The sequence below is a fragment of the Leishmania mexicana genome, chromosome 33, assembly GCF_000234665.1.
Source record: "Leishmania mexicana MHOM/GT/2001/U1103 complete genome, chromosome 33".
NCBI classification, from domain to species: Eukaryota; Euglenozoa; class Kinetoplastea; order Trypanosomatida; family Trypanosomatidae; genus Leishmania; species Leishmania mexicana.
Window position 1 is genome coordinate 28,807 of NC_018337.1, and position 27,861 is coordinate 56,667.

The 27,861-nt window shown below is 58.1% G+C and overlaps 9 protein-coding genes across 9 annotated transcripts; all 9 read left to right on the top strand.

The window, feature by feature from the left end:
- Positions 1 to 1,324: 1,324 nt before the first annotated feature.
- Positions 1,325 to 3,112, top strand: LMXM_33_0090 (conserved hypothetical protein; the record flags this gene model as incomplete). Its single annotated transcript, XM_003878544.1, has 1 exon — positions 1,325 to 3,112. One exon carries the CDS (start codon positions 1,325 to 1,327, stop codon positions 3,110 to 3,112), a length of 1,788 nt encoding a protein of 595 aa, XP_003878593.1.
- Positions 3,113 to 4,300: 1,188 nt separating this feature from the next.
- LMXM_33_0100 (conserved hypothetical protein) lies at positions 4,301 to 6,385 on the top strand (the record flags this gene model as incomplete). The annotated part of the gene is made up of 1 exon (XM_003878545.1): positions 4,301 to 6,385. The coding sequence occupies one exon, from the start codon at positions 4,301 to 4,303 to the stop codon at positions 6,383 to 6,385; it is 2,085 nt and encodes a 694-aa protein (XP_003878594.1).
- An 805-nt stretch (positions 6,386 to 7,190) lies between these two features.
- Positions 7,191 to 7,847, top strand: LMXM_33_0110 (putative adenylate kinase; the record flags this gene model as incomplete). Its single annotated transcript, XM_003878546.1, has 1 exon — positions 7,191 to 7,847. One exon carries the CDS (start codon positions 7,191 to 7,193, stop codon positions 7,845 to 7,847), a length of 657 nt encoding a protein of 218 aa, XP_003878595.1.
- Positions 7,848 to 11,878: 4,031 nt separating this feature from the next.
- LMXM_33_0120 (putative adenylate kinase b) lies at positions 11,879 to 12,568 on the top strand (the record flags this gene model as incomplete). Its single annotated transcript, XM_003878547.1, has 1 exon — positions 11,879 to 12,568. The coding sequence occupies one exon, from the start codon at positions 11,879 to 11,881 to the stop codon at positions 12,566 to 12,568; it is 690 nt and encodes a 229-aa protein (XP_003878596.1).
- Positions 12,569 to 13,672: 1,104 nt separating this feature from the next.
- Positions 13,673 to 14,701, top strand: LMXM_33_0130 (putative malate dehydrogenase; the record flags this gene model as incomplete). Its single annotated transcript, XM_003878548.1, has 1 exon — positions 13,673 to 14,701. One exon carries the CDS (start codon positions 13,673 to 13,675, stop codon positions 14,699 to 14,701), a length of 1,029 nt encoding a protein of 342 aa, XP_003878597.1.
- A 727-nt stretch (positions 14,702 to 15,428) lies between these two features.
- Positions 15,429 to 16,379, top strand: LMXM_33_0140 (malate dehydrogenase; the record flags this gene model as incomplete). The annotated part of the gene is made up of 1 exon (XM_003878549.1): positions 15,429 to 16,379. The coding sequence occupies one exon, from the start codon at positions 15,429 to 15,431 to the stop codon at positions 16,377 to 16,379; it is 951 nt and encodes a 316-aa protein (XP_003878598.1).
- Positions 16,380 to 19,870: 3,491 nt separating this feature from the next.
- Positions 19,871 to 20,866, top strand: LMXM_33_0150 (putative malate dehydrogenase; the record flags this gene model as incomplete). Its single annotated transcript, XM_003878550.1, has 1 exon — positions 19,871 to 20,866. The coding sequence occupies one exon, from the start codon at positions 19,871 to 19,873 to the stop codon at positions 20,864 to 20,866; it is 996 nt and encodes a 331-aa protein (XP_003878599.1).
- A 2,198-nt stretch (positions 20,867 to 23,064) lies between these two features.
- Positions 23,065 to 24,042, top strand: LMXM_33_0160 (putative malate dehydrogenase; the record flags this gene model as incomplete). Its single annotated transcript, XM_003878551.1, has 1 exon — positions 23,065 to 24,042. One exon carries the CDS (start codon positions 23,065 to 23,067, stop codon positions 24,040 to 24,042), a length of 978 nt encoding a protein of 325 aa, XP_003878600.1.
- Positions 24,043 to 26,106: 2,064 nt separating this feature from the next.
- LMXM_33_0170 (conserved hypothetical protein) lies at positions 26,107 to 27,105 on the top strand (the record flags this gene model as incomplete). The annotated part of the gene is made up of 1 exon (XM_003878552.1): positions 26,107 to 27,105. One exon carries the CDS (start codon positions 26,107 to 26,109, stop codon positions 27,103 to 27,105), a length of 999 nt encoding a protein of 332 aa, XP_003878601.1.
- Positions 27,106 to 27,861: the final 756 nt, after the last annotated feature.

The following is a 27,861-nucleotide window of genomic DNA, read 5'->3' on the forward strand; positions in this document are numbered from 1 at the left end:
CGTAGGTGTGTGTAGGTACTTAACAACCTCGGGCCCTCACGGTCTCCCTACCCTCATTAAGCGTAACTCTTGTGCGATGGCACATCGGGCGTTGCCTCTTTTCTGCCCGGCCCGGTTAGATTGCCCCCATCCCCCCCCTCCTCCCGACAGTTTGCCGTAAGGTTGTCGCTGGATCACGCATAGACATACTCTAGCACAGGCTGACACGTAGGCCTGCGCATATTGATGTATGCCATATGCCGAGGTATGTATGCATGCAGTGTGGCACGTGGGAACGACAACGCACAACCTGGGCGGTGAGCAAGTCGCGAGGAAAATGGGAGGGAGGTGCGTGGGACGCCTTCGCGTTGATATTCTCACGCAGCGCCGCTTGCCAACCTTCACAACTCACTCCGCTCTCGCTCTTCTCAAGTGCTGCAGCTCATCCTTTCGCCATTTTGTTGTTGTGGGGTTCGTGTTGGTAGGGGAAGCTGAGACGGAGCAGCTGCATTCAGCCTTGTCGATGACGGAAAGGAAGGGTCGCCGTCTTACCCAACGTGTGCATGGAAGGTGGCGGCGCGTCGGCGAATGTGACGGCCTTTTCACACCGCCGCAGCCCTTTGCGCTGTCACCGCACTCTTTCGCAGCACTGCGTGTTGGGTGCGCTCTCCGCGAGGCATGCTCTCTTGCCACATCGAGTACACGCGAACACAGTGACAAAGGGGGCTTTTGCGCCTCATCATCTGCGCAAAGGGCTTACAGACATATATGCAGGTGTGCGTGTGTGCGCGCACAGAGCCGCTTGAGAAGAGGAATGATCGCTCCTCTCCCGTGTCTCCCTTTCCACTTCAACGTTGGCTGTTGTGTTGCTCTCCAGTAGAAAGGAGAACAAGTGACCTTCTCGATGGTGTCACAGACGTCGCGTACAACAGCGCAAGAGACCCATTTACCTCCCTGCAGACCCTCCTCATGCACCAATGGCCTCCTCGCCCTCCTCCTCTTGTTTCTTGCCTCACACCCGCTCCTTCGTTTGTGAGTGCGCGCGTGAGAACAATCAGAGGGGGCACTCTCGTTATCGCTAGCAGCAACGCTGGCTCTTCCTGCTTTCAAGTTTGTGAGCGTTGTGCCGGACAATAGTGCACCGTTTACAGGACCCGATTTCGTACTCGAAGTGGGAGCGGGTACGACATCGCGCACTCCCGCGGCACCGTTGCCACACAGCCACCCAGCTTCTGTGAGCGTCTGGTAATCGGCTCCCTCGGCCGCCGTGATCGGCAACAAGCGCCGCGCAACCTGCCAGTGTCTCTCTGAGTGATTTGAGCGAAAGCGGCTTTTTGCTGACGCCATGACCGGCCACACCCTTGTGATGCCGTGCCTGCAGAGGTACGCACGCCTTAGCGCTAGCGTCTTTGCTAGCACCGACGACGCCGAGGCTCAAGCAGCGCTTTCACCGTTGCTACAGTACCTGTTACTTCAGAGTTGCAACACCAGCGAGGTAGAAGCGCTCGAGCAATGGTGTCGCAAGCAGGGGAACGAAGAACTGTTGAAGAAATGCGGCGGCGAGGTCACGGCAGTGATAAAGAGGCGTGTTTCGCAGCGGGCTCGTGTGCTCTCCGAGGCTGTGGCAAACAGGCAGGACATGCTCGTGACGGATGCGCGAAGCACCGTGGTGCCCGCCGTCATATGCTCTGCTGGTGCACATGGCAGTGGGCGTAGCGGGACAGCGACACTGGTGCAGTGGTGGCACCTCAGCGACGATGACCCGTGGAGCTTCACCGCGTCCGGGTTGTGTTCACAGGCTACGCGGGGCGGGAGCGATGGGTATCGATTTGTGTGTCTGAGGGAGGCGCTTACGCTGGTGGGTCCATACCTCGACCTAATGCGTCAGGCTGCCGCAACGGGCGACTGGGAGGGCGTCTCGCGCCATGTCATCGAGGCGACGAACTACATCAACCGCGTCTCCCTCAGGGACGATCCGGCGGTCATCTTCGGGTCTCTAGAGCTGTCGCGGTTGCACCTTGCTCTAGCCTTTGCCAGCGGCGGCGGTGTCGCCTCGGTAGAGAAGGCGCTACAGCAAGTGCGGGTAAACGAGGATATGCGACGAGCTGCGGCGCTGCTTGACGGGCTTGGCGCGAAGGAGCGAGACACTGCGGAGGTGCACTCGTCACCCAATGCGTCGGCGGCCTCGGTTTCCAAAGCGCAGGCATACTGGCGCTTGATACTGTCGTACAGCACATTCTTCAACACTGTCGCCGCCTACGTGGACGGTTCATTGGGGAGGTTTGAAAGCTGCGCCAAGGCGCTTCTGGGGGACGGGACAGAAACAGGCGCCTGCCTCTGGGGAGCCGCACGGTATCCAAGCATACACTTCTGCTTGCCAGATTCCACTGCTCGCGCTAGACAGCCCGACGCTCAGTCAAGCGGACCCAAGACACAGTCGGGCGCGTGCACCGTGATGCCGGTTCTGTTTCCCTACTCTTCTAGCCACGTCCGCGCCAGCTCCTCGGATCACTATCTGGATGAGTTTGCACCGCTGGTCACGCGCGTAATTTCTCCTGCCTCGTCCTTCAGCACTCTTGTCGTACTCTCGGCCGTTGGCACTCTTCCACTTCACGTGGCGCTCACACAGTTGCGCACATGTGTAGAGTTGCGGGAAGTGTACGAGGGCTGCAGTGAGCTTACCAGCCTCCTCGGCGCCCTTTGGTGCGGGCAACTGGGAGTGGCCTGGAGGTGCGCTAAAGCAGCAGCAGCTCGCTACTTGAATCGTGAACCGCACGTGCAAGACTCCGTCGTGAAGAAGCTGCTGGAATATGTGAGGCTGAGTGTCTGCTTCCATTACCTGCGTGTGCGACGAATAGCACTCATGACGGACGCGGCAGCGGATTTAGGGTTCGAGTCGTCCGAGGAAGTCGCGGAGACGGCGACCGCCCTCATCTCCTGCAACTGCATTGACGCACGCATTGACTTGGTGAAAGGGACAATTTGCAGCAATGAGCTAGGCGAGAGGAGTGAAGTGATGGAGGTAAAGGCCGAGGCAACCGCGCTTGCCAAGCTGAGCTTTTCGGCGCTGAAGGTGCGGCTTGCCTGCTTGTCAGCGGAGCGGAACCTGATCGCTTTTCCAGATGATGGTTGACCGTGTCAGCTGCGCAGCGCAGTTGGGGTCACGGGTGGGCAGGACGGGGACCTTGGAGGCGTGTGCTGGTGTGCGCGGCGGACGCACTGCCTCAGTCAGCTTATTCGTTACCTCCCGACAAAATGTTGGCTTCAGTTGCTGTGGTGTCATCTTTCATGGCTGCTGTTCCGCTCCTGCCTCGTCTCTTTTTTTTCTTTGAGTACCGCAGCTTCTGTCGTGCCCATTGGTGGCCTGGAGATTCTCTTTGCAGCTGAGCAGGCTGCAGAAGCCCGATGGCTTCGGCGGTGCCGGCATGGATCTGTCTCTCAGCTGTTCGCCACAGACGGAATAGTGCTGTGTCTCTTTCCCTCTCTTATCGTCTTCCATGCTCTGTGTGCATCTCCGTCTGCGTGTGCGTGGTGCATCTGTGTTCGACATTTTTCGTTTTAGCTGGCTCGCGCCTCTTATGCTCTGTCTTGTCGGAGAATTGGAGCAGAATTTCTCAGAAACTTCGACGAAGCACAAAGAACACACGAATCACAGCGTGTGGATATGGGCAGCGCAGGACGCACGCGCGTGTGAAGCGAGTCGGCACGTGTGCCTGACGCTCCAGTGCCCCAAGCAAAGCCTCCCGGAGTGCTTATCGTTGAAGGCGCTATGCACAGAAGCTACTGACGGAAGCCCTCACATGTGCACTCGTTCTTCTTTCTTATCTTTTCCCCCTTCCTCGCCTTCCAGCCGTTCTCATTCCTTGAACGGAGGCGGTTGCTTGTGATTGTGTGTGGTTGTCCGCGCTTGGCCGCTCCTCACTGCATGGTTCCTTCTCTTTCAAGGTTACCTCGATCACCCAGACGGTACAACCCGGCTCATCGGGTTACACTTACTGACCCGGTGCTGTCATCTGTGACGGGTGTGTAACGGTCACTGTGCTTTTGTGTCTTCTTCGTTTTTCCTTGGGCTCTGCGTGCGCTCGTCCCCTCGCGGTGGGGCCTCGGTGAACCTGCCATGTCTGTGCAAAAGGCTGCTCGCGTCGAGGTGACCGCGCCTGCGGCTGCGCCCTCTACCGTTAGTGTGCGCAGAGCAAGTCGTGACGACAGCGGTCTTGACGACAACGGGCTCGGCAACTCTATCAATCCGCTGTTCATACTCTCCGGCCCCCGCGGAAGCGCCATCGACCCGCGCAGCAGCGACCATCAACTCAACTCCCTGATGAATGTGGTCGATGACTCAGTCTTTCAGATGCTGAGTGACGCGTGGGCCGCTGTTGGTGTGCCAGCGGATCGATACTGGCGCAGTCCCCAGCATCTGCTTGGCGAAAGTTCAGCGGCGATACCGACGAAAAAGACACCCTCAACGCCACTCAGCTTGCTAGGGCTGCGTGTGCCGAACCCCCTCCACCTTCACTCATCCTTCTACCCTACGCGTGTTGAGGCACTGGCGGCGCGGGGCTACGGCGCCCACCGTGGCCTTCTTCCTCTCGCACTGGACCACAGAAGTGGATCGGGTAGTAAACTCTTCAACGTTCTTCCACGATGGAGCGCCAACGTAGTTGGCATCGATGAATCAGCTGTGGAGACCTCAGCGGGCATTTGGCATGGCAGCGCCGTCGCTGATTTCGTGAGCGCCATACCCCACAGGCAAGATCGCAACTTGTACGCGCTGGTGGATGAGTCATGTCCGGTTGATCCTTACTTTGATCTGGATTTCTCGTACGACCCGGAGCAGGACGACCCGAGTGCTGCTTTGCTCCTGCAGAGCTGCGGCGAGGGCAAGGAGGTGGCGTCGGTGACCGCCTTCTCCGCCGAGGCAGTAGAGAAGGTGCTTCTCACAATGCTCACAGCTCTTCGTCGGGAGGTGGAGACGGGGCTCAAAACCACTGTGGTGGAGTGCCTGGTACTGACGAGTAGCCTTCAAACAGGGCGGCGCCCGGATACGCCCTCAGCGCCGGCCTCCTTGGAGCAGCTGAAGCTCAGCTTTCACGTGCACTTCCGTTTAGCTGACAGAGCGGTGCTGGCGTCAGTGCGAGAGATGCACAACTTCATGACTCAGCTTCGTTCACGACTTCAAGACAAAGAAGCGGCAGCGACAACATCACCCTCGCTGGACAGCCCCACGAGAGAGAAGAGAGAGGAAGCTCGACAGGCCTCCGCCCTACTGCTGCGGTGTGTGGACTTTGGTGTGTACACGCGGTGGCGTGCCTTTCGTCTCCCATACAACGTCAAGGCATCCGAGGCTTCTCAGTCAAGTGCGCTGGTGAGCGGCGCTGGGGTCGACTTGCTGGAGGAGCAACTCCGGCAGCTGGGCATTGCACTCCCAGACAATGGAGTGGGCAAAGCAGCGCCGAGCGTGTTGCAGAGCCTCTTCCTTGCCGCAGACGTTGCGACTTACAAAGCGCAGCGCTATTTGGTCAAGCGGTTGGAGCAGCATTTTCGCTTTCTCCTGCCGGTGTTGCCGGGAGCTACTGAGCTGAGGTTAACTGCGCTGGCAGAGTTTCTCTCCCCGCTCGTGCCCCCGCAGGTGCGAGCGGCGGCGGCAGAGGTGTGCGGGCCCTCCTCTTCCAGCTCATCAGCAAGGGACGTGGTGAGTGCGTGGGTTATGGAGCTCGCCTGCGTCGTGCGAGATGCGTCAGCGCTGCCGCACTCGCACGATGACGGCGCAGTGCAGGAGTCAACGACAAGTTCATCCTTCCGACTACTTCTTGACGAGGGCGCGCTCACCTCTGCCGCCGCAAAGGCGTCGTCTGCGCAGGCTCCTAGCAGCCCTTTCGGCGTTCCGCTACCTCCTATGCCACGTAGTGTGCGGGTTCGGGTCGAGGACGCCGGGATGAGAGGGCTTCTTGCGGAGGTGTTTTGGTGCATAGCGCCGGAGTACGGCGGCCCAGGCGCTGTCGTGCGAGCCTTACCGGCGGCGGACGCATGGAACGCAGTCTCAGCGCAGAGCCCCATCACTTCAGAGCGTATCAACGCGCACTACGAGGACTCGATTCGAGCATACTACGTCTTTCAGAAGCAGAGCAAGTACTGCATCCGCCTGCATCGGAATCACAAGGCAACCTTCGCACAGCTGTACTTGACATTTGGGTCCATCAAGATTCGTTGCTACTCAAACGACTGTTGCGACCGGTGCTGCGTCATTCCATGGGAAGCCCCAGATAACCCGAAGTCGGGGCCGCAATACCATGCCGGGTATCCCAGGTATGAGCGTCTCGTGGCGATCCGCAATGCGCTCTTTCCGCCCCTGTCGACGGAGGAGCTGGTTCGTCGCTACGGCACAAGTGTCTTGCACTACGTGTAGCAGCGTGTGAAGTTCAGTAGAGAGGGATGATATGACGAGGGAGGAAGCGCATGTGCATGAACATGAAGACGCAGTGTCGCACGCGCTGACCTCCTCCATCAACTGCGCATCTCACACCTTTTTTTCTCTCGTATTAGAGTAGATCCAAGTCCTCCGGCCCAGGCTGCGCGTTTCGAATCTTTCGCTTCTCTCTCTCCTCACCGCGCGCACACAGACGCACGCGTTGGCGAGCGCATCCTCCAATGCGTCGGCAGGAAGTGAGGAGGGGGAGGGGGAGGGTATGTCGTACTTTTATCCTTTTTTTCATCGCTTCTCGCGTATGTACGTGCGAACTGTGACAGCCATGCTTGGTGCGGGTTTAATACAACACTACCACGCACATGTGTTCCGCGCGCCTTCCTTCTTCAGCTTCGCAATCCTTTTCGTTAGTTGTGAGGCTGGTGTTCAACGCTTTGCAGCTCCGCTGCTCGTTGCGCCGCACCACCAGCGAGGGAGACGAGCGCTATGCTAACCCACGGGCACGCTTCTACGTTGTTTGCAGACCACGCTTACCATGCTGCGCCGATCGTCCTTCTCTCGCCACGTCTTACCCTTGATGTCCTCTTCTCCTGTTCTGCTTTGCCCTGACACTCTGGCGTTTCCCTCTCCTCATCCCGGTGCTACTGCTCGTCCTGTGCTGTATCTCACGCTGCCAAACGTGCTCGCTGCCGCCTCCTGTGTGTGTCCACGTCGTAATGACTGCGAAAGGATTTTCGTTCCTGCGCTCTCCACCTACCTTCTCCCCCACCCCCGTTCTTTTTCAATCATGAAGATCGTGCTCATGGGCGCCCCTGGCTGCGGTAAGGGCACGCAGAGCCCGTACATACAGGACAGGTACGGTGTGTGCCATCTATCGACGGGTGATATGCTGCGCGACGCGGTGGCGCGGAAGACTGCAAACGGAAAACTGGCGAAGGACGCCATGGATTCGGGCAAGCTTGTCAGTGACGACATCGTGTTTGGGATTGTGAAGGATAGCATTAAGAACCCTGAGTGCCGCTACGGCTACATCCTAGACGGCTACCCGCGCACGCTGAAGCAGGCGCAAATGATGGAGGACGCCGGGGAGAAGATAGACAAGGTAATCGAGTTCAGCGTTCCGGACGAGGTCATCCTGGAGCGGACGAGTGGCCGGTGGATTCACAAGCCGAGCGGGCGCACGTACCACGAGGTGTTCCGCCCTCCGAAGACGCCCAGGAAGGATGACATAACGGGTGAGGAGCTCTATCAACGTCCCGACGATCGTCGCGAGGTGTGCGAGAAGCGCCTGGACATCTATAAGAATGAGACTCGCCCTCTCGCCGACTACTTTACCAAGGAGGGCGTGTATTCGGTTATCAACGCCAACCAAACGATCGACGAGGTTCGAAAGGCCATCGCTACTTTGCTGGACCCCATTGGCATTGCAACGGGTCTCAAGTAGTGCCAGAAAAGTAGGCGAGGATGTGCCCTTGTAGTTCTCCATCTTGGGCGGACGCGCACGTCCCCCGCAGATGCTTCTCGAAACGGGTCGCTATTGATGAGTGGTCGTCTCTCTTCTGCGACTTTCTTTGCGTTGTAGTTCACAGGTGCACTCTAGGAGTTTTAGTGGATCAGGTTGTCTTGTATGAAATACAGTGATGCTACACGTCTTTACTCACGCGTATACCTGCGCGCGCGTAGTACATAGGCATATACCGCGGCAGCGGCGTCGCGTCAATGCGCGCGTTGGGCGGATGGCGGATGTTGAGCGCTGCGTCGCATCCGCTTGCATTTTGGCGTACGTGCCTCGTTTTCTTGTCGCTGTCCGGTTTGTTTCGCATGTTTGTGGAGCCAACATCGAATCAGCAGGCACTGATGAGAAACGGATAAGGGAAAGAGTGACGGCGTGATTCGAAGGCGTATCCCACCCGGCCATCACGCCGCCCACTGATGGGAAGCCTGGGCTACGCTGAGGGATGCAGCGGGCGGCGACCGGCATGATAGGAGGAGCGGTTGTGAGGCGACCTGCGAAGCGAGTTGAGAGGGGGGAGGCAGAGTTTTCGGTGGAGGCTGTGCTCGCAGATGACGGAGTCCGGCGCATTGCAACGCGTGCGTCTACGGCTGCTTCGCACCACGCAATGGGAGCCTGTGACAGGGCAAGTAGAGTGGAGTCGAGTTCAAGCTTCAGGTTTGAATGGATGCGGTGGCGAAAACAAGCTTGCGAGCGGCGAGTCGAGTACCGCTTTTGGGTGCGTCTGGTTGTTTTTTCTTTACGTCATCTTCCTTGTTACTCTCCCGATTTTGTATCTTGACAGTGTGTTGCTTTGTGGAGGTAGGAGCATATCTTTGCTTTCAACTTTATTTCGTTCTTCCTTGTGATGTGATGGGCCTGAGGCGGGAAGCTGAGGGCGTGTGTGTTTGCTCGTCGGTGTCTGTGTGCCGTGTGTGTCCCCCACTTCCCCGTCCTGTGCCCTTTGCCGCCGTTCTCGAACTCTGTGGAGTCTCTTATCCCTCTCAAATGACGAGGTAGGTGACGCACGAACTGGAGGAAAAGCACCATAGACGCACCCACAAAGACGCCCAAACAGGGGCTTGTGAGAAAACATGGATCGCTGGTGCTTACGCGGAGTTCGGGGTGGTGGTGGTGGCGAACCACCTCACAGGACCCACGAAGAGCGTGAACGAAAAAGCGTTGCGTTTCGCAAATGGGACGACTTACTTGATCGTTACTGTTATCCGCGGAAGCTTCCCGCCCTCCCCGCGCCGTTCTTCTGACTCCCGATTCTCTGTTTCGTTGGAGCAGCTCGTCTCGCTGCATGCACGTACGCTACGAATCGGAGGCGGGGGAAGAAGGATTAGGGGCGGTGGAAGAAGCGACGGTGTACGGACAACGTTTTCTTCGTCGTTTTGCCTGGTAGAATTTTTTTTCAGCTTTACTCTCCGTCTCTTTTCTGTTCCGCTCTTGTTCACATCACCATCACACACGTCAGCGTGTTTGTGTATGTAATCTGTCGTCGGTAGCTGCTGTTATCCTCGGTGGGAAGAGGGAGAGAGTGTACATTCGAAGTCTCCTGCGGTGGTGAACAGTCTCAGGCGATCACGCGGGGAACGGAGAGGTGAAAACGAGAGGCACATGTGCAAGACAGCAGGAGCTGTCAAACGGCGGACGGACAGGTGGCAAGTTGGGGTGACACACATACAGACACGGTGCAGCAATATCGGTGCGTCTATAGCGCAGTCCCCAAACGCATGCGCACGCAGCCCTGCTCCCCTTGTTCTTTCTCCTTTTGTACTTCTCTTTCGAGCAGTTATCGTACTGTTGCAGCTCCTCATACTTGCGCGCATGCGTCGTATTTATGAGGGGCGGTGCTTGTCCAACGACGCCACCCTTCGCCTGGTTTCTGTATCTGTGTAGTGGATTTTTTGAGTGGGAAAGGCGTGCCTTCTCTCTTGCTCTCTGTTCTTCGCCCCAGGCCGCTTCGACTCTCTCCTCTCAGGCACCTTTGTTTACGCCCATCGATGCTAGCAGCGTGGGTCACCCCTTTCAACCCCTGCTCCCCCCCCCGCCCGCCTGCCTCTCCTCCAAATCGAAGCTTGGGTGAATTTCGCGCGACTGTGATGGAGGTGTTTGCCTCTCGGCGTTGCTATTGGGTGTCTTCTCCCCTTTTCGGTCTTCTCTCGGTTTTCTGTGCTGTGGTTGCTCACCCCCCTCTCTGTGTGCCATGGTTCTTTGGCCTTCTCTCTGTTTCTCTGACTCACTGCCATCGGCCTCATCCTCTCTCCGCATCCTCCCTACCACAACCGCCATCACACAGACACAGACACTCCAGTGCACCCATTGTTGCTCCGTGTCGCTACCTCCCTCCCCACCACTTTTTTTACTCACTTCAGCAACGAAAGCGACGACGACAAAACGTACGTCATCTACTTCTTGCACATCTGTATGTTCTCCTTACCACTTACCCTCTCGCTCTCGCTCGCACTCGCTCTGATTTTCTAAATTTCTACTCCTCCCCCTCCTCCTGCGCGCTCCGTACTCTGGCTAGGCTGAAGGGACAAGGTGAGCACAAGGAATCGACAACGAGGTGTCGTGTATCTCGCATGCGTTTACCTTCTTTTGTTTTTTTCAGTGTTGATGGTGTGTGCTTGCTTGATTGTTTGCGTTCTATCGTCCCCGAATCGCTGAAAGCTGGAAGGATGAGTGTCTTCCGCTTACCTCTCCACCCCCTGTCCTCCCTTCCCTGTGTCGTCAAAGGTGTCCGCAGTAGTACACAGTGTGGCGTGGCTGTATGCATCGCGTGCTTGAGTATGTGCTCGTGTGTTTCGTTTGTTTGGGGCGGGTGGGTGGGGCTCGCGCTCATTTGTTAGCAGGTGCACGTCTGTGTGCCGTTTGGTGTTTGTTTGAATGGCGATGTCGTGTGTGTACCGTGGGCGGGTCTCTCGCCCCCCCTCCTCTCCATGTGACGCCCAAGAAGAGATGATGAAATCGAAGAGGGGACGCCGCCGCCCTGCGCCCCCTTGTTTTCTTGCTCCCTTGGCGATTTTTCCACACAACAAACAAACGAATCCGATGTAAGCATAGAAACCCAAAAAGATGAACGCAGCACTCGCCTGCTGGAGCGAAGTGGAAGGAAAGCGGGAGAGGACGACAAGGGAAGGCCCTGTGTAAGAGAGTCGACCTTTTCATCTCGCACGAGGGAGTTGAGTGCGTGCCATCAGCTGTGCACTGGAGGTACTCTGTGCTAGAAGACTGGGTTTCGTATCTGACAGCATTCTTTACTCTGCACAGGGTCCCCTGGTGTAAAACGCCGCACAACGCGACGTCAGGTTCGGTGACTTCCCGCCTCAACAATGGGAATCCTACACCACATTGTGGTGAACGCACAGTCCGTGTAGATCACCGGTGTCGCCCTTACTCTGGGCTGCGGCGCGCATCGCTACAAGACTCACTGATGTCGCTCTCTCTCTCTTTCGCTCTACCTATCCTAGAATGTGCTTCGTGACATCGCCGTCGGACACCCAGCAAGATCCCTCTACTTCGGGGTGGTGAGGGGAGCGTTCAGGTAGCCGGTGCCGCCGTTGCGTAGGAAACAGACAAACATAGAAGCAATACTGCGCCACCCTCCGCACCAGACAGGGTTCGCCTTGCATCTGTGAAAGCCAAGATCTGTTTGCGCCTCTCGGTGCCCGACGTTGGTGTCGGAATCTCGCGCAACGGTGATTTGAGGACTGGTGTCCCACAAGCGCGAACGGGGTTGTTTTGCGTTTAGTCGTGAGCGCCGTCGTTCAGCATCGTGCCTCTCTGGATCTCGCGGAGGCGCCACTGCAGTGGGTCGTGCAGAGTCGACAGAAGCGGGGCGGTGATCTTCTTTTTTCTTTGAGCGCAAAGTTCCAGATCTGCCTTGTTTTCCTTCGCGGCACTCGTCGTGTTCTCTGTGACGGCAGTGTACACTGCGCAGGAGGTCAGCTGAGTTCCGATTGCGTGCTTACGCGATGAAGATAGTGATGGAAGGGCCCCCGAAAGGGGGCAAGACGACCGTCGCGTCTGTGGTGAAGGAGCGCTACGGCCTGTGCTATGTGTCCACGAGCGAGGCCGTGCGAAATGCGGTGCGCCTCGGCAATAGTGCTTACAGCTCCCAGCTGAAGCAGCTGATCGATAATGACGAGCCCATTCCCGATTCGCTTGAAGTGAAGGTTGTCAGCGAGGCCACGAGGCGGCCGGACTGCGTTAATGGCTTCGTGCTGGACGGTTTTCCGCGCACCCGCAAGCAGTCGAGGCTGATGCAAGATTTGGAAAACGTAAAAGTCGACATTGTGGTCGCGCTGGAGATTTCGGACAGTGAGCTACAGACTCGCTTCGGCGGTCGCTGGTACCACCCCAAGTCGGGACGCATCTATCACACCTTCTACAACCCGCCCCTGACTGCAGGCAAGGACGACTACACCGGCGAGCCGCTGGTGCAGCACTTAGAGGACACGCCGGAGAGGATCCGGCAGCGCATGTCCCAGTATCGCCAGCAGCTCAGCGAGGTGCGGAGCACCTTTGCCGGTAATTCGTGGGTGACTGTGGAGGCAAGCGGCAATGTGGAGTCTGTGCGGAACAACGTCTTCGCTGTGCTCGACCCTTTGTACTTTGCGCAAACCTCCAAGAAGGCGCCGAAGTCGTGGTGGAAATTCTGGTGAGAGCACGAGTACCGCCAGCAGGCCGACGGTGGAGGTAAAGGTGGTGAATGAGAAACGTAGAAAAGGCGGATTGGGGATGTCGTGCTCCCAGAAGAGTGCGAACACAGGACTGCCGCAGGAGAGATGGACGGAGGAGATGCGACGGAGTGGACTTCAGTGGCTGCGCCTTACTGTCGTAGCTTTTGCTCTTACGGCTGCGCTCGCGTATGAAGATACACGGACGTATGTGTACGTGTCTGTATTTCTCTGTTCTCTTGTTATCGAATCGACGTCCTTTCTTTCCACATGCATGCGCTGCTGTACTCATGCGTTCGTTGGTCGGCGCATCGATGCACTCACAGACACACAGACACATACACGTGCGCAAAACAAGGTGCGGCTGTTGCTTGCTGGAGTTTCTGCAGACCGCCCTTTGTTGTGTATGTGCGGGAGGGGCGTCTTGAGGGTTGGCTCCTGGCAACGGAAGAAGTGCAAGAGGACGGGGGGCGAGACTAACGAATGCCTATTTGCTTTTCACTGGCCTTTGACCGCACTGCCATGCTGTGACTCCGCTGATGAAGGAGAGAGGGTGTGTGCTATCGTCAGCGACAGGAGGTGGTAATAACAAGACCGCAGCGCCACGAACGCGCCCACACAGCGCATCGCCTGCAAAGCTCCCCCGGGGGGGGGCTACCACACGGGTCGCGCGTCACGCGCAACGCAGCGCTTATTTCGGCTCATCCCTCCATGTGGTCACTTTTGTTTTGCGTGACCAGGCGGCGCACGACGTGATCGTCGCATGCTCTCGGTTCTCTCTTCTCTTTTTCTTCTCTTAGTTGCTGTTTCGGGTGCATCAACGCGTTCTCTTTCTCCTCCCTTGTCCTGTGCACCCCTTTCCCTCTCCAGCCCTCTGCCCTGCCCACCCCCACCGACAGGGCGTTGGCCCGCCATCTTGCCAAGGACGACTCCACACATTTTTGTGCACCGCTGCTGTATTTCAGTCGTCCGGGCTGCCTGGACAGAGACTTCCGCGCGAAAGCCAAAAGGAAAGAAAAAGAGAAGCCGCGCACAGAACCGACTGTGCGTACACAGACACACGGACACACAGGCCTGGCACACTTGGAAATGGGCTTCTTCTTTCACCGCTCCCCGGCGGCTCTGAAGAAGGGCAAGGTGGTGCTCTTTGGCTGCAGCAACGCGGTAGGCCAGCCGCTTTCGCTCCTACTCAAGGTGAACCCGCACGTAGAGGAGCTTGTGTGCTGCAGCACCCCCGCTGACGGCGACATGCCCGGCTCCGGCATCGCCGCAGACATCTCTCACATTGACACACTGCCGAAAGTGCATTACGCCACCGACGAGGGGCAGTGGCCGGCGCTGCTGCGCGATGCACAACTTATCCTTCTGTGTTTCGGCAGCAGCTTCGACCCGCTCCGCCAAGACAGAGACATAGCCCTCAAAGCAGCCGCTCCGACGATGCGTCGCGTCATGGCCGCCGTCGCGTCCTCTGACACGAAGGGAAACGTGGCTGTCGTGTCGAGTCCTGTGAATGCCCTCACCCCGCTCTGTGCAGAGCTTCTGAAGGCGTCGGGAAAGTTTGACCCCCGCAAGCTGTTCGGCGTCACCACGCTCGATGTGATACGGACTCGGAAGCTGGTGGCAGGAACGCTGCACATGAACCCATACGACGTGAACGTGCCCGTTGTGGGAGGGCGTGGCGGCGTGACGGCGTGTCCGCTGATTGCCCAGACTGGCCTTCGTATCCCTCTTGAGGACATTCTTCGCATATCCGGCGAGGTGCAGAGCTACGGGGTACCTTTTGAAGTCGCAGCGGGTGCGGACTCGCACGACGCACTGAGCACGGAGGTCGCACCGCCGGTGGCTCTCGGGCTTGCTTACGCCGCCTGCGACTTCTCCACGTCACTGCTCAAGGCGCTTCGCGGCGATGTCGGAATCGTCGAGTGTGCTCTAGTGGAGTCCACGATAAGGTCCGAGACGCCGTTCTTCAGCTCACGAGTGGAGCTGGGTCGTGAGGGCGTGCAACGCATTTTTCCTATGGGCGCACTGACGTCCTATGAGCACGAGCTCATCGAGAGAGCAGTGCCGGAATTGACGAGGGATGTGCAGGCAGGGATCGAGGCTGCCACGAAGTTTTGACGGCCCTGAGTGTGGCTGCTGAGGAAACGGCGGTGGACACGAGAGGACGAGTGGGGTTCGGTAGGCAGTTCTGGGCGTCTTTTGTGAGGTCGTCTCCACCCCCGCTGTTCGCGCTTGAAGCCCACGATCGTCGTTGAACGTGTATGCCTCTCTGTATTGGTTTCGTTTCACAAGGCTCACAGAGCGCGCACAACCGAAGGGAGCAGGGCGGAGTGTTACTGTTCTTGATAAATCCTTCGTTGAGAAGCACCATTGCTGCGTGCCTGGTGTTGGCTTTCTGACAAACATGGAGCCGTTGCATTGGTGGTCGTCTCTGCCGCTGCCCCCCCCCCTTCCCCGTCTATACGTGAGTACGTTCGTGTGTGTGCTATCCGCGGCTTCACAACGCTTGCTTGGTGCAAGAGGGTTGCGGCGCTGCGACCGTCATAACACGGCGGACAAGGCGCACGCGCGCACACCACAGGGTCACGACATATCACGAGCGTAATCGCATCCGCACGACGCGGCCAACACACTACTCTCTCTCTCTGCCGATCCCCCTCCCCCTTTCTCTTTGCTTTCACATGTGCACCTCCGCCTCTACAGGTTTCTCTCACGAATCTAAGCGAAAACACAGTTCACCGCCGCAACTACATCGCAGTCCTCCCCGTGCCGTACAATCCATCTCGCCTTCCCACTCTGAGCACATACACCCACATTCCCACATTTTCTTTTGCGGTCTTTCATAATGCGCCGCTCTCAGGCATCCTTCTTCCGTGTCGCTGTGCTCGGTGCTGCCGGTGGCATCGGCCAGCCCTTGTCGCTCCTTCTCAAAAATAACAAGTACGTGAAGGAGCTGAAACTGTACGATATCAAGGGCGCCCCTGGTGTGGCTGCAGACCTCTCCCACATCTACACCCCAGCGAAGGTGTTTGAGTACACGAAGGACGAGCTCTCAAAGGCAGTCGAGGACGCTGACCTTGTGGTGATTCCCGCTGGCGTGCCCCGTAAGCCGGGGATGACGCGCGACGACCTCTTCAACACGAATGCCAGCATCGTGCGCGATCTCTCAAAGGCTGTCGGCAAGGCCTCACCGAAGGCTATCATCGGTATCATCAGCAACCCTGTCAACAGCACTGTGCCCGTGGCTGCTGAGGCGCTGAAGGAGTTCGCGTACGATCCTGCGCGCCTCTTTGGCGTTACCACACTCGACGCTGTCCGTGCCCGCACCTTCGTCGCAGAGGCGCTCGGCGCAAGCCCGTACGACGTTAACGTCCCTGTTATTGGCGGGCATAGCGGTGAGACGATTGTGCCGCTGCTCTCGGGCTTCCCGTCGCTGTCGGAGGACCAGGTGCGGCAGCTGACGCACCGCATTCAGTTCGGTGGTGACGAGGTGGTGAAGGCCAAGGAAGGTGCGGGCTCGGCGACGCTGTCCATGGCGTACGCGGGCAACGAGTGGACGACGGCGATACTGCGCGCCCTCAATGGCGAGAAGGGTGTCGTGGTCTGCACGTACGTGCAGAGCTGCGTGGAGCCGTCGTGCGCCTTCTTCAGCTCGCCGGTATTGCTGGGCAAGCGGGGTGTCGAAAAGATCTACCCTGTGCCGACGCTGAACATATACGAAGAGAAGCTGATGTCCAAGTGCTTGAAGGTTCTGCCGGGCGACATCAAGAAGGGCATCGAGCTCGGCAACTGGTAAAGTTGACGCCTCCTTCGGAAGCTATTCGATGATGCGACGGTGTTTTACAGGCACGCAGCTGCAATGATGCAGTGACGTTTGCCGCTACGATGGGTAGAGGGCTCAGCAGCGGATTGGCACAATGATGCGGCGTCGTTGATGCGACCCTTTTTGGCGTTTGATTGCTCCCCCGCTCAGCGCCCGGCCATGCCGCTGCCTCTCCTCTACCCCTCTCCTTCTTTTTCTCTGCCTTGCTTTGGCTGACGCCCAGCAACTATTTACACTGCGGAAAACGGTCTCGTACGCGTCTCCCCGCCCCGCTTTTTCCCCTCCCCCTCTCTTTCCTCCCCCAAGCATTTCGTAGCCTCTTCGTCTCTGGCCTCGTTGTTTACATATATATGTGTGCGGTGTGTAGCCCTTGTGCCTATGTGCTGTGTAGGTGTCTCTCCCTGTCTGTCTGCGTGCCTGCGTGCAGGCAGCGATCGTCTCTTCGCCAAGATTTTTCGATTTGTTGTTTTGCCGCTCTTTCTGTCGTTTGAGGAGTGTTGGAGTGCAACGCACAGCATCAGCCACAGACACCTACACGCACGCAAAACTTTGGAAAGGCTCGCACACATATGTCGTCACGACGCTGATGCGAGGTAATCGATCTAAATGTGTGACAGGCCGGCGGTGGAAAGCAGATGAAGAGGGATGCTTGCCCCACGCCTCACGAACGCTGTGCATAGCCACCCAGGAGAAAGCTAAGAAGATGCCATCCTTCGGAAGCAAGCAGGTGTTTTCTACCGCCTCCGACCATCTCTGTAAGCGTCCGTGCTTCAATATCTTTTCTGCGGAAGCGCTTGTGATGCGGGCATGATCTCCCCTCCTTCTCCTTTTATTCTGACCATCCCTCCATAGAACGGCTATAGGCGAGTCCCTGGACCGTCTCATCGTCCCTCCCATTTCTCTTCTCTCCTCCCCACGCCTTCGCCGCCGCCACACCATCTTCTCTGTCACCTCTGAACAGGGCTGCCGCAGCGCGGGGATGCAGAGGGAAAGTGCGAGAGTAGGCGATGAAACAGGGATATGGCCAATGAGCTGCATGGGAGACAAGCGATTGGAGAAGTGCTACGCAGGGAGGGGGGACTGAAAGTGAAAGCAATACGAGCCAGTGACTTCGCGCGAGGAGGAGAGAGGTACGAAGAATCACCAGACTCTTTCAGCGGAAGTCAGAGACCCCCCTGTGCTGCGATGTGCAGAGCTGCGCCGTTCGACATGTAATTGTCTTCCCCCTACTGTGATTCCTTCTGTGCTTGTGGGTGTGAAGGGTGTTGAACTTCCTCCTGCTGCCTCTCTCTCTCATGCCTGCCCTCTGACGTACCTTTTTGCGACTTCGAGCGTCACACGATCTGTTCTTTGCACGCATGTGTGTCTCCGTCATCGTCGTTTTGTGTTCGTCCGGTGGTGGCGGTGGCGCTTATCCGGGCTGAAGAAAATGATCGCGTTGAGAGCGGAAGGACAGTGCCAAAGAGGGAGAGACACCGCAACAGGGGCCTCCTTCTCCCCTTCCCCCCGACGCACAAGGGAGCTGTGCTATGCCTACTGGGAGCGTGTGTGTGTGTTCACACACACTCGTTTTCCTGCGGCCGACGTGTGCGTGCGTGCGTGCGTGTTTGCGGGAGGGTAGGAGGCGGGGAGGTGATGAATACACGTATATATAAGAATGTGCAAGTGCCAGCGCCCCCCCCCCTCCCCCTACCCTCTCTCTCCCTCTTTCTCCCTTTCGGCGTCTGCACCAGTGCAAGCTGGCACGCACACATGCCTCACAAGCGTGCGGCGCTTCACCAAGTGCTGGCCCTCATCACGGTTTGCCGCGTGTGGACAGAGAGCGACGCCAATGATGAAGGGAAGCGCGTAGGGGTCTGCTGCCGCGTCCTCTGTGCCGCCAAGCGAACGACGTGTTCTGGGGCCGGGCACTTCGCTATGGTTCTCACCTCGGTGCTCGTGCAGGCCAGGGCGCACAGTTCCAGCGCAGCTATGTACTGTATCTCCCTCGCTCACTTATGCACAGTGTGCCTCTGTACGAAAGCCACTGTGCGCGCCATGGCAGTGATGGAGAGCGAGCTGCACCTTCTCCCTCTTGCTTTCTTTCTTCCTCCCATGCTCCTTCTTTTGTTGGGGGTGGGGGAGGGTGCGTGTCCCTCCATCGCCTGTATCGCGGGCGTCTATTCCCGCACTGACTTACCCCCGCTGGTGTCTCCGTTTCGTATTTTCGTGCCCGGCCGATTCGCTGTAAGACGCTCCCGCTTTCGCCTGTGCGTGTGCGCCTGCGCTTGCAGAGGTTCGCGTGCACGTCTTTCTTTTTGCTCTTCGACATGCTTTTGTTTTTTTCTTTTTTCCTTCCCTCAGGGTCTATAAACAAGGAAACGCGAAGAGAGGCAACAAGGGGATCGACAATGACCTGTGCGATAGGCGGCACACAGACTGCGTCGTGGGCTCTCCGACTCTCTGCGTGACTGCCCCTCCCCTCTCGTCGTCCACCCGGTTGCCACCTCTTCCTGTTCTCGCTCTCTATCTGTCTCGTTTCTGCGAGCCATCCGTCAAAGAATCTCGATAGCTCTGGTCTATCATTTTCTTGCATATTTTTACACAAGCCCTCTTTGCTTTCTATTTCATCAGCTTCGCGTCTGGAGTGTTGAGATCCTCCTGTCCTCGCCGATGACTTCCACCACCGCACAGCTTCTGATCCCAGTCCTCTGTGCCCCTTCATCCCGCCGTTTATATGAACGCGTCGCCATCTGCGCTCTTGAATGAACGTTACCGAGCAAGTGCGTTAGAAAAGTGGTAGCGAAACCGTATGACATTCTGCACTGTGTGCTTGTGTGTTTTCCCGCCCCCCTTCTTTCTTGTTCGACCATACCGGGCGCGTCAGCACGTTCTTGCGACTCAGCACCGGGTGTGCGTGTGCCTCACTCTCTGGAGTGCCAATCACGTCGTAGAAGGCGGAGAAAAGGTAAACGGGAAGGACACGATCATTCGAAGTGGCACGCATGATGTATACATGTATAAAAGAAACGTCTGCGTGCCCCCCTCCCCCCGTTCTACACCCGCGGTCTTCTACATGTGTGCAGGCAGAGTTAGCGGTGATGGTAGCCTGCCCGGTCGTGGTAGCCAGCGCGGCATGCGTGCACATTTGCCTGGTTCGTTGTGTGTTCGCTGGCACCCCGTGCCGCGCACGATGACGCGTGAGCTGTGTGGTTTGTGTGCAACGCCCATTCGGAGATCGCACGATGAGGGTTTCTCGATGAGGTCATGCGGGGCTTTACGTGGGGACAGCGTCCGCGCTTCCACGACCACCGACCATCGGACATGTTCGCCTGCTGCCTCAGCGTCTCTCTTCTGCTCTTTTTCTGTTGCTGACCCGCCACGCCGCCGTCCTTTGTCGCCGGGCAACGCGTGCGCTTCATCTTTCCTTCTTTCCCTTTCCTTAGCCTCCTCCACTTACCCATCGCACCACGTCGCAGCACCCAATGAAACAATCGACCTTAATTCGCTTCAAAGTCACTGTCTTGGGCGCCAGCGGGGCCATCGGCCAGCCGCTCGCTCTGGCGCTCGTACAGAACAAGCGAGTCAGTGAGCTGGCCCTCTACGACATTGTGCAGCCGCGCGGCGTCGCTGTCGACCTCTCCCATTTTCCACGCAAGGTCAAGGTTACGGGGTACCCGACAAAGTGGATTCACAAGGCTCTAGATGGAGCGGATCTCGTTCTGATGTCGGCTGGCATGCCCCGCCGACCCGGCATGACCCACGATGACCTCTTCAACACAAACGCCCTCACTGTAAACGAGCTGAGCGCGGCGGTGGCGAGGCATGCCCCCAAATCCGTTTTAGCCATTATTAGCAATCCACTCAACAGCATGGTCCCTGTCGCCGCAGAGACGCTGCAGCGGGCTGGAGTGTACGACCCTCGCAAGCTCTTTGGTATCATCTCACTGAACATGATGCGGGCACGCAAGATGCTGGGTGACTTTACTGGCCAGGACCCGGAGATGCTGGACGTGCCCGTCATTGGCGGGCATAGCGGGCAAACCATAGTTCCTCTCTTCTCGCATTCTGGAGTGGAGTTGAAGCAAGAGCAGGTTGAGTACCTGACGCATCGCGTACGCGTGGGTGGCGACGATGTGGTGAAGGCGAAGGAGGGCCGTGGGTCTTCGTCGCTGTCGATGGCGTTTGCGGCTGCGGAGTGGACAGACGGGGTGCTGCGTGCGATGGACGGCGAGAAGACTTTATTGCACTGCTCTTTTGTCGAAAGCCCGCTGTTTGCTGATAAGTGCCGCTTCTTCGGCAGCACCGTGGAGGTGAGCAAGGAGGGAATTGAGCGGGTGCTGCCACTGCCTTCGCTGAACGAGTATGAGGAGGAGCAGCTGGACCGCTGCCTCCCGGACCTGGAGAAGAACATCCGCAAAGGGTTGCTATTCGTGGCGGAAAACGCGGCCACCTCGACACCCTCGGCCGCCTTGCCCTAGAAGAGTTGGCGGTGCCACGTAAGGTGCGTGATACAGCATGAGCACGTGCCGCATTCTCCTCTCTCCTCTTTGCTGCTCCTTTACTCCTCTCCATCCCTCTCGAAAACGCACAAACACGCCAGTGCATGCCCACCATCGCACCAATAGAAAAAAAGAAGAAGGAACGGATGTATGTGCGTGTGTGTGGGTGGGTAGGTCTGTCGCCAATGGGTGCGCCACAGCTCGAGAGCAGTGTAGGACGACGGCGACTGACGCGCTCGGACGCTCGGTATCGGAATCAGTTGCACCTCCCTCGGTGCCCCCCCTCCCCTCCCCCTGCTTAAGCACAGCCAGCCGGCCCTCTCGGGGTTGTTCTCTTTTCTCCCGGGTGCGTTCATGTGTGTGTGTGCGCGCCGCCCTTGCTGGGACGCTATTCAGCGAATCCCTTCGTCCCCGCTGGACGAATACTCTTTTGTCTTCTCTCCATTTCGTGTGTGCGCGCGTGCCCTTGACATCCTCTCCTCTCCTCATTTTCCTCAATCTACGTTTCTAGCATGCCTCTCCCTCGCTACCCTTTTCTGTGCACGCATGCACAAATTCGCTGTTGGTGATGATGTCCTCGCCCTTCTCTCACTCTCTCTGCAGGCGTCCACGTCGCTCTTACTTTGGCACATGAGCACACGCACACACACACCAGATGCACTCGCCCGCATGGGTGCGCTTGCGTGTGTTTATGTATGTTGCTGCATTGAGTGCCAGCGGCAAGAGCGGAAGATGGCGAGGGATGTCGGCAAAACGACGTGGTAATGCGGAGTGCGTCAAGGTACTCTCCGCCATTCTGATGATATGCTTCACCTACCTTTTATCTTTCATTTGTCGCCATTATGTTCTTGTCGTCTGAGACTTCGCGGAATCGAGTCATTTTACCCGTTTGCCTCCCCCCCCCTTTGCTTACCCACCACGACAGGGATCCCTTGTGCGACGAGAAAGGGGGTATATGTAAGTCCAGCTGCTTTTGGGCAGCCTACCCCGATGCTGTCTTGGCAACAACAGAGTTTTCATGGATGGCATTGGCATCGCTAGGGGTATCGAGGTCGCGAGCGGATGGATACGAGATTGGTATGCCCTTCCACGGAAATAAGACGCACGCCCGCGAGGCGGAGTGGGGAACATGTGTTGCAGTGCGTCATCCTTCTGTTTTGACATCACTCTCTCTCTCGCGCCACCTTTTGTTCTGCGTTTTCGCCGTCACTCCATCTCTCCCTCGAGGCTGAAGATGCTCAATCTCCATCGAGGGCAACACGATATTTGAAACCACCAAGGTGCGGAAGTCACGCCACACACAGACACGCGTGCGCTCATCCAAGTGGGCCGTGTTCCGCAACACAATCAAGCACAGATGGCGAAAGAAAAAGTAAGCAGGCGAAGAAAAGTGCATGCATGGCATCACACCGAGAGCAGCCAACACGGAAGTGGAGTAGAAGTACAGAGAGCTGGGCACTCTTGTCAGTTCATCGCAAAGGTAGGCGTGGAGGGCAACGAAGGAAAATCGTGGGTACGCCATGGTGCGCACAAAGGCGAGGCGTCGGGAGAATTCATCCGCGCCGATGTATATCTTGTTCGCCGTTCCTTTCCTTGCTACCTCCTGCTGTGGTGGTGCGGCTCTGAAGTCCCCCGGTGCATCGTGAGCCGTTTCGTGGGGTAGCCAAGTTTTCTCTGTTATGTTTGCTGTCTCACTCTTTTAGACTTTCTCTTCTGCCCATTTCCTCCTCCTACCTCTCTCCTTTGGTGTGGGATCATCTCTCCGCGACAGGATCTTCGCGCGCGTGCAGTCAGCGACACAAAGACACCGAGAGAGCAGTGCTCGTATCGCTGACAGTTACGAACGTGTTTCTCATCTACAAGCAGTCTCTGGCGTAACCCAACCAACTCCCTCCCCCCTCCTCGGCACACACACACACACACACGGCCCGTGTTTCCTTTGCCTCGATTCCCCACTCTTACGACGTGCAAGCGCCTACACACTCACTCTGGTGTCTCCAGAGGTGCTTTTATGGGAGAGGAGGTGAGCTACAGGCTCTCTACGCGAAGGGCAGCGTACCTACACAACTGCGGTCGGCGCCGCTACCCATCCTCCACACAGACGCAGACACTGCCTTTGCCTGCGAGCGGGCTCTACTGCGCTAGCGCCACCAAGTATCACCTTGTCATCGAGAATCATGCGCTCCTCTGCGACTCGGCTGTTCCGCGTTGTCGTCCTTGGAGCCGCTGGCGGCATCGGCCAGCCCTTGTCGCTCCTTCTAAAGTGCAGCCCTCTAGTGACGAGTCTTTCGCTCTACGACATTCGCGGCGGACCAGGCGTGGCTGCGGACCTCTCCCACATTACGTCACCGGCAGAGGTGTCCGGGTTTTCCTCAGGTGAGCTGGAGAAAGCCGTGAAGGGAGCGGACTTGGCGCTGGTGGTGGCTGGCATCCCACGCAAACCTGGGATGACACGCGACGACCTCTTCCACACGAACGCCAGCATCGTGCGCGATCTCGCCATCGCCGTTGGCACGCACGCGCCGAAGGCAATCGTTGGTATCATCACGAACCCGGTCAACAGCACTGTGCCCGTGGTCGCGGAGACCCTGTGCAAGCTCGGCGTGTACGATCCTGCGCGCCTCTTTGGCGTTACCACACTCGACGCTGTCCGTGCCCGCACCTTCGTCGCAGAGGCGCTCGGCGCAAGCCCGTACGACGTTGACGTCCCTGTTATTGGCGGGCATAGCGGTGAGACGATTGTGCCGCTGCTCTCGGGCTTCCCGTCGCTGTCGGAGGACCAGGTGCGGCAGCTGACGCACCGCATTCAGTTCGGTGGTGACGAGGTGGTGAAGGCCAAGGAAGGTGCGGGCTCGGCGACGCTGTCCATGGCGTACGCGGCCTCGGAATGGTCCATCTCGATGCTCAAGGCTCTTCGTGGTGACAAGGGCATTGTCGAGTACGCTCTTGTGGAAAACGACACGCAGAAGCCCCACTCTCGCTTCTTTGGATGCGCAGTGGAACTTGGCACGCACGGCGTAGAGCGTGTGCTGCCGATGCCGACGCTGAACGCCTACGAGCAGCAGTTGCTGGACGCGTGCGTTCCTGCGCTCAGCGCTGAGCTCCGCAAGGGGGTCGACTTTGCCGTAAAGTCGCACCTCTCACAGGACAGTTGAGCAGCGAATGACGGCCCCCCGCACACGCACAGGCGCGCCGCCCTCCGTTGTTCCGTTTTGTTTTATTTCTTCGCCTTCACATGTTTTCCGTTGCTCTCGCTCTAGTTGTTCCGACGTGCACGGTTGAGAGGGGGAGAGAGGGGGGAGGCGAGGTGCCTGTCTCCCTTCTCTTCTTCGTTCGCACCCCTCCCGCTTGCTTTCCTCTCCCTCCCACACCGCCCCACCGCACAACGTCATCGCATTGACTTGTGCCACGGGTATAGGCGTACCCAAGAAATAGTGATGACGTATCTCGCCTCTCGTCTATCCCCACTTCTTCCCTCGCACAGTTGGCCAGTGAGGTGAGCCCCGCCCTCCCTTGACAGAGAAGGTTCATTATTGGACAACATCTGCAAAACTGGCCAGTTGACACATCGCATCGTGTGCGCCATGCTGGCGTCCCCCTCAGACACACGCCGGACCGGTCACAATGGCGTTGTGGCGCGATCCTGCACGCACTCTCCCCCTGCGGGTGAGCTCGTCGACCTGAATGCAAAACGCCTCCGCTCTGTCGGTCGCTGAGTTCGATGTGAGGACTACATGGTCCGTCAATCGATGCGGCATCACAGAGGTGTCATTGGGGGACCCCCATTGGAAAGACCCCGATGGGTCACGTTGTTGCACACCCAACGCAACCATCCTACACACGTGTCGCGAACGGAAGTAGATCTCCCCGACGCGCGCATTACGCAGCTCGAAAAGTGGTGAGCACAGGAGGCGCCTGGCAGTGGTTCTTCGGGATTTGTTTTACCTGGCGGGAGGAGGAAAAGACGAGCGGCGAGAGCCTCCCGCTTGTCTTGGAGCGACCTGAAAGCGCTGAGGAAGTCTCAGTCCCACATTGCCTTCCACGAACCCCGAACTCGGAGCTCCAACGCGCCGAAGGCAACACTGATGGATCTCCTCAGCGTCTCCTCCGCGGCGTGCAGGAAGCTGACCAGCAAGGTTGTGTCGGCTCAGGAATGCTGCTTCATCTTGCGAGAGGTGCGAACAGAGATTGCCGCACTGCGTGCACACACCCCACAGCAGCCCCAGCCATCGCCGATCGCGCCCCAAGTATGACCGCCGCGTTACAGGGCTGTCCTACCCACAATGCAAGGTCTACATGGCACAGGGCGCTGCGATGGCGCTCGCGTTTGAAACCCCTGGACTAGGGAGGGTACCGAAGGACTGTCGCACGTGGCACGCAGTTTACAAACGCCGCGGAGCCTGGGCCTCCGTGAAAAGCGGGCTCTTGATGGCAGTGGCGGTGTCGCCAAAAGGGCGAAGGGAAGCGGTCATGTGTTGCCGCGGTTACTGTCGTGGCGGTTGCTCAATCGTGGGACACAACTGAAGATGGTGTTGGTGGACGTTTCGGGAGGGTGGGGGGTAGCTCACGCAAGGTATTTGAGGCGCCACCACGTGGTGGCAGATGCCGAAGCCTGTGATCCCACGTAATCCTATTCACAGAGAATTCTTCTCTGGGCACGGTGAGCCGTTGTGTTGTTGCTCTTCCCCACGTCAGGACCCCCTCCCCCTCCTCCTTACTCTCTCTCTTTTCAGCTTCAAGTGAGGGGTCAGGGGCGATGCCCACGCCGCACGTCGCGGTACATCATTCATGCACTGGAACACTCCCTTCTCTCACTGCACCGCACGCGCTCATGCTTTGTGGTGGCGCCATGGCGGTGGTGATGAGGTGTACTGCTGGGCCGGCTACTGACGCCTCCTCCCCTTCCACTCCATACGCAGTATTCACCATCACCAGGGAGACTGAGTAGGGCATGCGAAGGGGTGGAAGGACTGGTGGAGCAGTGACGGGGACTGCTGCCGACAATGACACAATTGCCCATGCTCTTCTCGCTTGCTTTCCCGCATCTCTTCTCTGCTTTCTCGGCGACCTTGTGCGTCTGTGCCGCCATGCGTGCACACACAGAGCACAGAAATTACGTACATCTTTCCCGCCCCCTCTCTCCTGTGCATGCACGCACACTTCACTGCAGCTTTTGGATATCCTCCCCTCCTCGTTGCGGCTGCTGCGGAGAAGCGGCCATGGTGAAATACGTCGACACCGGCGCCGACACCGCCGCCGGCAGCAATAAAAAGATGCGCAAAGGCTTCAAGTCGGACCGCCTAGAGAACTACAAGCGCATGCTGGCCAAGAAGAGCGGCAAGACAGTCAGGGATGCCCCGACGTGCACGGCGCGACCCAAGGCACTGACGTTCGACGATTCCTCGCGCAGAGACTATCTGCTTACGCTGCACAAGAAGAAGAACGAACGACGTGTACAGGCTTTCGTGGACGCGAAGCGCAAACAGCGCAAGGACAGCGCCAAGACCCGGCGAGAGCAGCGCGAGGAGGCGCGACGGGCGTACAACAACTACGCTCGTGTGCCAATTTTACCTGACTATACGTACCGCCTGCCAAGGCAACAGGACGACATGTTCGCCGACGACGAGGAAGATGAGGGGAGAGAGGGGGAGGACGGCTACAGTAGCCAGAGCGCGGAGGACGGGGAGGGGGACGCCGACATACCGTGGATAAGCGTCGGCGATCCGGAGGCGGCCGCCGACGGCGCCATCGAGGAGTTGGAGGCCGAGGCATCGCAGAGGCGCCGGCGCGAAAAGCGGCTAGCGACTCTTTCGCACAGCGCGCACGCGATGCCCGGCGCTATGCTGGGCCAAGAGGCAGGCACCGCCGCCGACACGCACTTCCCTGTCGGCCCGTCCTCCTCCAGTGAGTTGGACGGCGAGTACGTGACGGTCGACGTGAAGCCGCTCTTTAGCACATCCAGCGGTGAAGAAGCGAGAACCCACAAAGGCGGTGCCGCGTCCACAAAGGCGCTGCCTTCCAACAACTTCGATGACCTCCCTCTTGTCGTCCGGCAGGAGCTTCACCGCCTGCGGCAAGAGACGAAGGGCCCCGCAAAGACGAAACCTCGGATGCGCATGATGAAGGAGCTGGAGAAAATTCGCAAGATCCGCAAGCACTCACGCAAGGGCCACGGCAAGCGCAAGGCCTCTGGCAAGCGTAAGAATCGCAAAAAGTAAGCAATGAATTCTTGGCCAGTAGGCGATGTGTGCGTCCATTCCGAGGGTCCCTCGCATCTCCCGTTCCTACAAGGCACCTGCCTCTTGAGGGGTGACTCTCCTGCCATCCGTTCTTCTGCCGTCTACCGCTGCTACTGCGTGGTCGCGATGCCTGGACTTTGCATGTGACGTCGTGTAATGGCTGTAATTCACAAATAATTTGCGCTCCAGAGACGGCGGCATCGGGAAGTGCGAGATCAGTGCCGACGCTGTGTTTTCTCCCCCGTACGGCCCCGCTCCTCTGCCTCCGACTCCAACTCTCTCTCTCTCTTGCATCGGCTGTGGTGCAACGGCGACGTACAGCGGAAAGGGTGTCGTAGCTCTTGAGCAGCAGCAATCAAACGAAATGTGTATGTGTGTGTCACTCTTCTCGCAGATGACGCGCCTCTCGAGAGCAGGGAAGAGCCGCACAACAGGGTGCTGCGCTTCTGCCAATAAACGAACTATGCGGGTCAAAGAAGCGGAGAATGTCTAGTGTGTGTTACGCCATGAGGCATGGCGCCTCCCTCCTCTTCTCCCCTACCTTCCTGAACCTCCGTTGCGCACGTTTGCTTCCTTTCCGTGCTCATCGCGCTGTGACAGGGATGGACGCACGCCATCGACACCAGACGCGCAGGTCGGTGCTCTGTTACTCGGACGTGCCAACTCTCTTAACCCCTTGCCCTTTCCCTCCGCCCTCGCTTACTTTCCTGTGCGCTTCGTTCCAGTACTCCGTAC